Below are 12,679 nucleotides of genomic sequence, written 5' to 3' on the forward strand. Positions count from 1 at the left end.
CTAAACTTAAAAGAAAAACGAATAATCATTTTTCAAAGAGTAAAATTCGTCCTTTTTTCTTAAAGGCTTCTTTTGACAAATATTGGTAACTGATACGTTTTTCGACTTAATTATTAAATTGGTTTATTTTTCGAGTTCTTAATATCTCTTTTAAACGATTCTTCTTTTTTATACATACCATGATTTTGATATAAAGAAGGCGTTGGACTTTTGCAAGTTGCCGGACTCAGCTGCGCCTGTTGTTGATGTTGTTGCTGATGATGTTGAAATGAGTACGTCAAATGTAGATTGATATGCCGGCCAAAATCAGCAGGTGACGCTGTTGAATTTGGTGGTGACTGATGAGCTGAGCAAAATACAAAATAAATTTAATTTGTTTAAATTCAGAAATGAAAGTACGGTTGACTTTATAGGCATTTTAAAAATGGCGCTTTTACCGTGCTGCCCCTTCATCTTTCCCGTGTGCAGATGTTTCTTTTGTCTCGCCCTCGAGTTTTGGAACCAGACTTGGGTCACCCTCTTGCTCAGCCCGGTCACGTGAGCTATTCTTTCCAGATCCTGACCGTCAGGATTGCTATCGAGTTGAAAGTTGGCCTGGAGAACAGACAGTTGCTCCTCTGTGAAGGTTGTCCTTACCCTTTTGGCTTTATTTCCGCCTTTATGGCCGCTTTCGGAGTCACCGCCTTCTATAAAAGTTCAAATTTATTGTGTCAGAACTATTATTTTTATTTGTAGCAAAAGAGCAAGCACAGAACTTAAGGAACCTGAAAAAGGTATAAAATTTTCAAACAGCTATCGAAAACCAGTAAAATGATGAAATTTTGACAAATTTTCTAGAGTCTTTTTTAGTGGCATCTGTTTCAAAGTATTGATAATTTATTAAAATTTGAATGTGCAAGTCAAAAGAACTCCACAAAAATTGAATTTGCGAACTTGTTAAAAAAATTTAGGTTTAAACATCATAAAATTTTTATAATTAAACAGTTGGATGCATTAACGGTGTTCTTGTATATTTTCAGATGGCTTAGTGATCATTTTTTTTTCATGAAGCTATATACAAAACAAATGAAAAGTACAATTAACATCTAAAAATGCAAGAAACCCGTTATTGCACCCAACCCCGTATTGCTTTTTGTTTATGAGGTTTTTTTATTTAAATTTTATTAAAACGTTCATCCTTTTCGTAATTAATGATTATAAACACTGCTTTTTAGGAAATATATACAAATATTTACAATGAGTGCGCATGAAACTATACTATATCACATACAATTCTAATATAATTTGACTGAATTCTGTATAAAATTCTACGAATTTACTACAATATCTGTCTATAAAAACTTAACTTTGAAAACAATTGTATTTTGAATTTTTCTGTCCAAAAATTAAATTAAATAAAAATTTGTTTAAACTATGATATTTTGACAGCCTCACCTCTGAAAAACTTACATTTTGTATATTTCAATATTAAATTGATAATTATAAATACTTGATCCACTTGTAAGAGTTGAATTCGAACTTCTCAATGTTTACTATGGATACATTTTGCTCACTAAGTGAGCTTTATTCTGGGTGAAGTTGGGTTAGTCATTTGCTATTGCATTATATTCGATGTTTGTAAACGGGAGACAATCTCAGAGATTGCATTGTAATTTTTAAATAAAAATATTATTCCATAGAATCATAGATAAGCCTCACGGTCGTGTGCTTCCTACTCGTGTGAAGGCATGGCACTCACCCTACCGCTCAACATGGCCTTACCTTCGAGTTTGTGCTGAGCCCTCACACTTGCAGTGAGCAAACCACTTATTTTATTTGACCTCTCGTATCGAAATATACTTTTCCGAATTGCTAAATTTACAGGCTTGCACTTTGACTTAGTTTAAAATTTAATCTTAAAATTTAAATAAAACTAAATTTAATGTATTTTTTTGCTTGCTTTAATTGTCCCGTAATGAAGGCTTCAATAGGAACTTGAAAATTATTCAAAATATTCCACAATATTTGAGAAAAGAGCATAAATTAAAAATCGTATAGAATGTTCAATGAAATTCTAAATTATTCTAGAAAGTTCTAGAATATTCTAGAGATCTGGAGTATGACACAAGATTCTGTTCTCGAAGATTATAGACCATTAAAAAAATTTTCATATTATACAGAATAATCTACAAATGTCCAGAACATTCCAGAATTTCAATATATGAAAGAATCCAGACTTGTGGCTTTAATTATAATCTGAAAATCATATAATAACAAAATTTAGCATATACTTTTTTTATGCATACATTTATTTCTTATAGAAAATTTACAACAATCAGAAGATAAGCAAATTTGTTTGCAATAAATTTGTAATAGACAGATTTTTGGTATGGAATAAATTTTTGGATACTAATTAATCTTGAGAATATTGAGTGAAGAAAGTGATTATTGGATAATGGCTGGTATAATCTCACCATCTGACGACGTGTTGTTCCCTTCGACCACATCAAGATAGTGAGCCTTGCAGAGCAATCGAGCATCCAGGAGAGCGAATTGCTCCCCGGTCGATAATTGGCGTGAACAGGCGTCACACGCGAAGCAGGCCAAGTGGTAGACCCTTTCTCTAGCTCTTCTCACCCAATCGCCCGCACCCACGCTTCTACCGCATTTAGCGCACTTTGCTCCGAAAGTTCTGTGAACACATACGAAAGAACTTCCGGTTAGGACTAAAGTTTGAACTTTTTATCTTATAAACTACAAATTTGCTTTATTAGAAGTTCACGAGAAATGGCTTCTTTAAGCACATTTTTCTAGAGCAGATAAGAAGATAAAGGTTGATATACCTTGCTGAAAAAGTTTTATAAAGAATTTGTTAACAAAAATTTATACTTTTCAATTCCTTTATATTTTCAAAAAAATGTCTATCACTCAATTCCTAATCTTTTTTATACAAATTTGATCCAATTCTATGAAATATTCTATTTTAAAAATTCATTTATTTTTATACACTTCTTTTAGATGAATAATATCCAATTATGTATATCAAATAACATATTCGTAATACTGCCAATTTTAGTATGCTTTCTTGATTGACATCAAGTCATATATAATATTCCACATTTCGTCCCATTTTAATTTTCTTTTTTGATAGAAATCAATTCAAATCTGTCAATAAAGTTTGTCCAAAAATCTTGAACTTTTCTATAAACATTTACTCATTGCAACTCTATTAAATCTTTTCACCCACAATAATCCTATGTCTCTAAATCTCGATAATTTCTATTGGAATCTGTCCGTTGTAAAATGTTATATACTTTTTCTATCGACAGATTAATATTAAAACTCTATCAAATTTTATCTGCATCTGACTTTCATTAAATCCTATTTTTCAGAGCTTGTAAGATTTCTCTCGAATTCTACTCTTTGAAAAACCGTATAGTTTTCTACGAACATATTGTTATTAAAGCTCTATCATATCTTATTCCATGAAAAAATTTTGATAGGAAAGTATATACAATTTGATAGAAATCTCCAAGATTCGGATACATATAGGATTGGATGTAAGTCTAGATTGGATAAGATTTTATATAATTTTAATTTAAAAATCTTGACAGAATACTATAAGATTTCTCGATGGATAAAATTTAATCGAAATTTCGCAAATTGTCGAAGATATATGACTTGATACGAGTGTTGTATGGACATACGAAAATATAAGCTTTTATTTAAGGTTATAGAACTAATTTAAGAGCATCAGATACAAGCGATAACTGAACAAAGTTTTATATAATTTCCAAAACAAAATCCAGATAAACTGTACAATCATTCAGTTAATTATAAAAAAGTTCCATACATTTTAGAGTGAACTTGAGATAAAAAAGTTCTACGATTATTCTTGAATTAATCGATAAAAAGTTTTCAAAATAAGATTTGTAGGAATTGCTTTGGATATACTGCTCGTTTTTATAAAGCACTGTGTTGTATGAATTGGAGAACGGGGTTCCGTAAAATTAGAAACGATTCGGAAAATACTTCATGCGCAAGTATGTATGTTTTGTTTGCACATATCTTTTTTGATAATTTTTTAACCGATTTTAAGATTGGTTATCTTCCTGGAATCAAAGCAATTTGCCGAAGCATTTTCGTTTTTTCGTAGTGTTCTAAACAATCTTACTTTAAAGTATTTGCCACACGTCATATTGGCAAAGAATTGTTTCCATCTGCCGGTAGCTTTAACAGTAGCACTTCGGTTTCTTAGTTGAATGTTCTCGTGTTCGATTCTCGCTGTCTACACTTTTCTTTTTGTGTATCATAATATTCATTGATATAATTCTTTTATTGCCGATTCTTATGACAAAACTGACTTTGTTAAGCTTATCTTGTTTTTCGCAACAAATTTACTTTCTATAAATGCGATTAATTTTGTTTGTGATATTTATCAAGTATACATAAAATATGATATTTCTCAACAATTTTTGTTGCAAATAACTACAAATAAAATAAAGTACTAAAAATAACATTCAATTGTGAAACATTTATTCACATTCAACTTTTATAATTCCTCATCAGACAGAAATATTAGGCGCAGAAATGACGCACGAGTCAGAGTTTTACGAGAATTAATATTTGCAGGATTTTTTAAGATTATTAAAGGAAATTATATTTATAATCATTTTAATAAATAAGTGTTTTTTATAAGCTTGGATCGAGTTACCGTGAGATGGAAATATTGTTTTTCGGTAAACTGCAAGTGTCCTATGAAAAATATTGGAAAATCGATTATCTCCATATCCTCAAAAGAATGCATATCACTTCTTTGAAAAATTAATTCATTAAAGAAATTAGGAACCGAAATTAAAATTTACAATTTGCGGTCTCCCTTGAAATGTCAATAGTTCATACCCAAGAATTATGGATGTGATTGATGTTAGTTAGGAAACAACTAAATCCTGTACAGCTCTGTTTCGCAGTCAACAATTTATTTAACTTTACCCATATCGAGTTAAAATTTGCAATGTAAAATGTGATTACAAAATATAATTATACAATATAGTTGAAAGGAATATTTTTTTATTAAACTAAAAAATATGAGAAAGATAAAAAGCAATTAAATATTTTCGAAAAATTCATTATTCTAATGACGATAATTACATTTTTGTTTTTAACTCTGATATTGGAGATATGAAAAAGTTGAAAGTGAAAAAATGGGGACCGTTTTTCTAAGAATTACATTTCTTCCCAAAAAAAATACAAATCCGAAAACAAAATTTTTCCTTTCAAAGAGTTCAAAACACAAAAAAATGTATAACAGGAACTTTTTGGAGACGTTTGTTTGATTTAAAAATACAATATTTTATAAGAGATAAAATATAACATTCTAATCAAATCTATTAAACTAGCCTATTTATGAAATTTACGTAACCGAAAATTTATATTTATAAGTAGGGGCACATATTTTATTCCCTAGCTGTAACACTTAGCCAAGATTTTTACACGTAAGTCCAAGAATTCGATAGATTTACTGGTTAGAGCGTTCGGAGCCTTAGCGATTATTTAAGATTTTTTTACTGTTTTAGCAACCGATTATACATATAAGTAACAATATAAGTTGTCCATTCAGAGAAAAACTTGTCTTGAAAAAAGCATCGTCCTCTTGCCTGTTTTGTTTCGAACCACGCGAATATCGTTTTTAAACAAACGGTGACAAGTGCAAATCTTCTCAACCTTAAATTTAAGAGGAATTTCTATTCATGTCGAAAGTATCCTTTCGGCGCAAGAGGAAATTTCTCTGAGTGTCGTGTGCGTAGGTGCGTAATACAATAAATGTAACAATAAGAATAATAGTAATATTCAAAAACATATCTTTCGTTTTACAATTTCTCTAACAAACTTTGTCTCTGCTTCAATTTTCATTTTCCGTTTAGCTTTAATATAGAGTTCATAACCTGCGCGCCAATACATGGTATAATGTATATCGCTTTGGATTCTAAATACTATTGAAATGTTCTATACATCCATTCAAAATACTTCATCACATATCATAACCAGACCCTTCTAACTTCCGCTACACTATCCTCCATACCCGCTACTCTTGAATTAGTTCCCTTATAACTTTACCAAACTTTTTTTTCCTTGTAGGATTTAATACAGGCATACTGAGAATCTGTTGATACAGAAAATTATACGATTTCTCTATGGACAGACTCTAATATAAATATTCTAGATTCTAAAACGTACCAATAAAAATAAAACGACTTGTACCAATTAGATTTGACAAAATTTTAATGAAGTTATCATGATAAAAAAGTATAGGATTTCCAGGTGTATACAATCTAAGAAAAAGGCCAAGCAAATATGCTAACAGATTTTGATCAATGAAATTTGTTTGATTGGATTAGATAGGGGTTTTATCAAAGCTGATGTAGGATTTGATGCGTGTAATCTATTTAATTCAATCTTATAGGATTTAGTATCAAGTCAGGTTATAGAATTTTATTTATGCTCTGCGCATAAATACAGAATCCGTCAAATTTGATGATTTTCTTTACTTTTTTCAGAAGGGTTTCTTATGATTGAATTTTGGACATTTGTACTTTACTTTTTTCACTGTATAGATTCCGCAATTTAAAATAATAGCAGTTTCTATACTCTGTTCCCCAAGAGGAGGGCAAAGGGCCGACAAAATTTACGTTGCCCGTCATAAAATGTTTCCATGAAGGCGGAATTCGTTGAGACGTTGAAGGTTGCTATTGCTATCATTTGGTCACAATAGTTCTTCGACCAATCCTACGGGAGGATACAAAGAATTATATTAAATGTAAAATTTGGACCAATAAGAAGATAATATTGAATTAAAGTCTTTAATGATAGTCCAGTGCTAAATAATAAACGAAAGTGTATTAACTTTTACCACAAAAAGTGGAATCATAAAAAAAGGTTTTGAAATTTTAAGACTTGATTAGCTTGTATAGATCGGAAGGATAATCCTATTGTTTTCAAAGAGAATGATAATGCAAAGAAATACTCTCGCATTTGAGTCCCCCTGATTGCGCCTACGCAGTTTATGTATCCCTTAGGGCTTAGACTATACTCCCAAAGGAAGGGATTTGAATTTTGAGTGTCTTTATCTTACCACAAGATTGTTTTGTTACAAAGTGTAGTCTCATCTGCATCAGCTTATTAACTATCTACTTAACCGGATATATATTGAAATTGTGTCTTATAGACAATCGCGGGATTTCGCCGGGAGAGAACAGGAAACATTAACATATTAAGTTACATTAAACAGGGGGGGGGCTCTTTATTACTCACATGTTAAAGTTATATACATATACCATAAGAAAAGGGCGAAATCACGGAACAGTATCAGTTGTAGTCATGTTTCAAGACCGATATGTGTGTGTGTGTGTATGTGGGTGTGTGTGTGTGTGGTCAGTGGTCAGTGGTCACAACATATTACGAACTGAGTCAGATGATCTGGTAAAATCACGTGCGACTTGAGAACACCGAGCGATCAAAGGATGACTGACATCTGCATTTCCCCCGCAAATGACCCAAAAGATATACGAACAGTGAGCACCTTCTCCCAGCGAAAACCTGATACATTCATTTGATTTCATATTGTCCTGAACTAAATTTCATTTCGACTGAAAACGTAAGTAGAATATATATTTATACCACTCCTAAGCAGCTTCTATTTCGAAATGCCTCCAAACAAATCTGTTTCATACCCGCAATTCTTCCGAACGATTTCGTTTTCAATCGACAATCCTTCTGAGCGAATCCGGTTCATTCTGAATCACATTTTTTGTCAGTTAAAATTAAATTTGATTTTACACAATTTTGGATTATCTTTTTGTAATCCATTTGTATTTGAACTCTTTCAAACTCGTAATTTCGTAATTTCGTTATTTTTCTGTAAGTTCACTCAGAGAACAAGTTGTCTTATAACAAAAGCTAAATCCTCTTACTAGTTTTGTTTTAAACAGCGTAAATATGTTTTTTACACAAATATAATTATTTAGCTGCAAGAGTAGGTGAAGTTAGTTGCATAAGCATATTTTAACTTCAAAAGGATTCCTGTCGGGACAAATGAAAATCCCCTGAATCTTAAATTTAGGAGGATATTCCAATTTCGTCAAGAAACATGCTTTTATCACAAAAGGGAATTTCTCTGAGTTCGAGTGTCCGAATCCATTCTAATACCTATATATTTCAATAATAGCTATACGTTTTATTAAGATCTATATATTTATCTATCAAATTATTAGGAACGTAAGCATGTTTATTGGTTTAATGGATACAGGGTAGCACTCTATTGGCGTTAATAATTTGGAATCTAGCTCGAAGTATAATGTTTCTGAGACCTGCTTGCATTTAATCACAAATGCAGTGCTTGGTGGCATAAAATTACGGATAAGATATATTTTTAAGTAAGCGCAAAGAGCCTCATGGGAGTGTTTTGCAAATCCGATAAAAGAAGCGTCCCTCGAGATTTTATATATCGAGGGGTTATCGTCTGCAGCTTGGGATGCATTAGACTCGAACGCGCCAGCGATCTTGTTCGCGCTTTAACCGCCTTTATTTATCAGTCCTGCATGCGCTTTCTTTTTTTTTTCTCTCTCTCTCTCTCTCTCTCTCCATTGGCCTCCGTTGCTTTAAAACAACCTTAACGCCCGCACGTTATCCGAAGGCTTAGATTCGCTGGTAGGAACACCATGACACTTAAACGCACCTATATGGCAATACGAATGCAGCCAATTCAACTTGAAGTCTCATGGATAGGCATAAGTAAGCTGCGCCGTAAGCCCCCGGCGGCAGAGTGCATTGATACATTCGTTAGGGACAGAACTCTGTCGAGACTAAAGTCCGCTATCTGTTTCACTCCTTCGATTTATTGACTGCGTTTGCAGGACTGCAGGTGGCTCTTCTAGATACGCGAAATACTTTGAATTCCATCAGATAAGTTCAATTCTTGAACTGGATATGTATGAAATTATTTTTTATTTCAATTTATACAGACTGATAATCCCGTCTTGCCAATAATGACCGCTAGACATGTTAAAAATTTTTTTGAACTGACTCAAAACTGCGATGTCTCTTTGATCAAGAATATTCAGACTAATTGAATTTGCTGCCGAATCGATATAAATTTTAGAATGGATCCATCGGTCTCAGATCTGGCCAAATTTGAAGGATACTGAATGAATTGGATGCTATTAACAAAAATTTGGAAATCTAAATCTAAGGTTACGAATGAGGTTTAAAGTCGGACCAGCAAGGCTAAGCGAGTGATTCATTTCCCGGATAGACGCTTTAGCAACATCCTTCCGTCGGTGATGTTCTTGCCCTTATGCCGTGACTGCTTCGCCACCCAACACCCACGCAGTCTGGTCCAAGAGTCATTCCAGGGCTTTTAATTCCAATCTCGATGTTCGGGAATGCAAGAGGAGACTGAGAAGGGGGGGGCTGTTATCGCGGCCCCACGGATGCCCCACCCAGGGCCACCGGGGTAGTCGCGTGGCTACGAACGTCGATGTGATCATAAGATATTCCGCGAGGTCTGGAGTGAGGGGTCTAGGCTACGAGGCGAGCTGAACCTGAGGTTCTGAATCGGGATGCACTTTCCGTGTTCATGAATATGATAATGGGCTAATGGCTGCTATTCGTTGTTTAATTACCCGGTGCACCGGCCAGTTCGTTCCACCATCCACTGCTCCTACCTGGCCCTTGTTGTGCTTTAGCTGCATAAATCCGCCGTCCATTCATTTCAGGATGCGTGAATGTGCCTTGTACCCCGCTGCCCGGACACAGCTTCCGTTTGCAATGCCGTAGATCCTATAGTGTCCATCGCAAACCTAAAGTAACACTCAAATATCTTTCGACAATTTAATATAAATATGAAAGATCCTCTTCAATGACATACATACAAAAATGATCTGATTCCCAATCACTTATCTGCGGGGTTTTATTATAATTACTGGAAGATTTAAAGTTAGCGCGCCCCAAGATGCCACTTCTAATTCATATTTCCTACTCTCGCACGATGAATGGAACAACAAAACTATCATTGAAAGTCTATCTATTTGTACGACGATTGCAGGTCATAGTTCCCAACGAAGATGAATGATTACTCAAAAAAATTACGCGGCAGATTCCTTCAGACCTCCCGCACGTTCGATAATAATCCTTCAACGTTAACCCTTCAAAAAATTATTTCTGTAATGCTTTCGATAGTCGATATTTTCGCAAATCTGCGAGTCATGTACGTCCCATGCCATTCTCTTTATTTATCTCTACATTCTCTACCTGAAGCCCTTATCACAATATTGAAAATTATTAAAAATAAAAATTTTATGCCTTAGACAATGCTCTCAGTGAGGCTCTGTTTCCCGCCGACTTTATCCGCGGAAGGGACCGCATCGAGATACTATTAAAGATAATCTGGACAATGATACCCACCATATTGTGATCAGATATCAAGATACGCCGTGCGGCTTAGGAGGGATGGCTAGGTATCCTGTGAGTGTATCTGATTGACAGTTGGATAAACACGTTGGGTAGTCCCGCTGGACTGGTCCCTCCGTACAATCGACGAGTCATTTCATGAGTCGCTACAAACGTATGACAAATACCGATTTCTTCCAACCGAAAAATGTGTGTAAATTTTAAAACGATTTAAAGAATTTTTTATTTGATTTCTTTGATTGAAAGGTAAGTACTGCTGTAAATCCTAGTGGTAATATGGATTTTCGGATAAAGCTTTAAACTTATATGCATACAAAAAAGTAGTTACACTGTTACTTTCTCAGTTCTTATGAAGATTAAAAGAAAAAAGTGGTTACACATATTGCGAAGAATGCATGTATAATTTTTACTGAAGGAAGGTCTCTTCTTGGTTATATTCGATAATGCTTTCGTTGATTTCGATGACGAAAATCAGCGCCCTGAATATTAGTGCATGGTCATGAACTGGGCGTTGAGGCCGGACTGAAAGTTCATTGAATGTCATATAACCACGGATGGACGCGTATGAGCCCTCGAAATATGTACAATAACACCATTGTTCCCTGCAATCCCTGCCTATCTGTCTACAATATCCATATCATTCCTTTTCACTTTAATGACATGAGCTGAAAATGAGAAGCTGAATCAACTGAAAGTACATGCACAAAAAGCGCCCTTATATCATTAGTTTAAATTTGATAAAAGTTAGCCTTTGCCTATTGTTCCTGCACGTTGAATGATAAATATACAATGAAATTTAAGTTTAACTGGTAGCTCGAGAGAGCTCCAGGTAAATCGAGAGTAATAAAATCTCAAGCACAGGTAAAAAGTTTTGTATCAATCGGAGGCGACAATGCTTCAGGGATAGCTGTACTAAAGTTCTGCAAGTATGGAGAGGGAGGTGCACGTATCTGAGATTCTCAGGGCTCATCCACTTTGAGGTACAGAAAACAGTTTTCTAAAGTTCAATAAAGTTTCACTATTTCGGTTCTATCTATTTCTACGGTTCATTCGAATATATGTGAATTCTTATATTATCAATTATTTTTGGACCTTAAATGTTTTGTTAAATCATAAATCCCGACGCGAAGCTGTCATTAAGTTACAATAAGTATAGTGTGTATAATAGAAATCAAATTATCCCCTTATCTGGGCAGGATTTACCAACAAAAGGACATACTTTTTTTGCAGATGATTTTGACACCAATTTCACATGGAAACTTGAATTTGCAACTGTAGCCTTTAACAGAATTATTTTTCTGTGCAATAAACTCGTAGCAAGTTCTTTACAAATAAAGATTTAAAAATCACGATTCAGGAAATAGAGGACTACTCACAGAGCATAGTCGTGCCTGCAGTAAAGACGCGTGCCACGAAGGAAGCAAGAGTGTTGGTCGTGCAAAGGCCTGGCACAAGCACAACACCTTAAGCACCTCGAGTGCCAGGTTCGTCCGCCAACGCACAACACTGTCCGCTCTCGTACTCGTTCTCCACAGCCACCACACTCCATTACCCCTGGTGAGATTTCCGGCCCGACGATCCCCCCGGTTGTTCCGGGAGCCGGATTCGACACAGAACCCTCGCACGCGGCATCTTGACTAGTGTCGTCCACCTCCGTCTGAAACATAGAATCTACTAAGTATTGGTACTGAAAGATTCAACTTTTTTAAATATATTCGTATTCAGTATTATAAGTATTGGTTCCATATTCTTCATCATTTTCAACATCACATCTTATCAACTGTAGAAATATAACAATGCTGGATGCTGGTTTCATCTAATTTTGAACGGTGCATTGAAAAAAATGGTTAGTTGGGACAACTGATAAAACTGTTGTGATAATTATTTTATTTAGTCAATAATGGTACTGCTATTTAGTTAGTTGTAAGAACTATTTTTGTTATTTGGGGCACAAGTAGTTGCTGTTACTATATAATTATGTAGGCTAACTATTTTTGTTTGTCAAAACGACTGTCTGTAAGTAGATGAACTTACTAGTGTAGTTAGTCATGTCTTCTACCAACTTGTAGGATTAACTGTTTTTTTTATACAGGGATTCATTAAAATATCTATCAGTACACTATCGAAATATGAACTAAAAAGATTCCAGTTGGGAAGCGGAAATATTTTTCTGGGACATCTTAGGGACCTTGATGTCAGTTCAGCCGAAAAAACGTTATAAAAAAATATGTAC

At 34.3% G+C, this 12,679-nt stretch overlaps 1 protein-coding gene across 1 annotated transcript in view; it reads right to left on the reverse strand.

The window, feature by feature from the left end:
• LOC117180338 (LIM/homeobox protein Awh-like) overlaps positions 1 to 12,010 on the reverse strand; it is a 12,330-nt gene extending 320 nt beyond the window's left edge. The window contains exons 1-4 of the mRNA XM_033372782.1: positions 11,823 to 12,010; positions 2,454 to 2,671; positions 438 to 686; positions 179 to 346 (exon numbers count right to left, since the gene is read on the reverse strand). Of these exons, the coding sequence (XP_033228673.1) occupies positions 179 to 346; positions 438 to 686; positions 2,454 to 2,671; positions 11,823 to 11,995 (808 nt within the window). The 5' untranslated portion in view covers positions 11,996 to 12,010. The remainder of the gene's footprint in view (positions 1 to 178; positions 347 to 437; positions 687 to 2,453; positions 2,672 to 11,822) is intronic.
• Positions 12,011 to 12,679: the final 669 nt, after the last annotated feature.

The sequence above is a fragment of the Belonocnema kinseyi genome, chromosome 1, assembly GCF_010883055.1.
Source record: "Belonocnema kinseyi isolate 2016_QV_RU_SX_M_011 chromosome 1, B_treatae_v1, whole genome shotgun sequence".
In the NCBI taxonomy this organism is placed as follows: Eukaryota; Metazoa; Arthropoda; class Insecta; order Hymenoptera; family Cynipidae; genus Belonocnema; species Belonocnema kinseyi.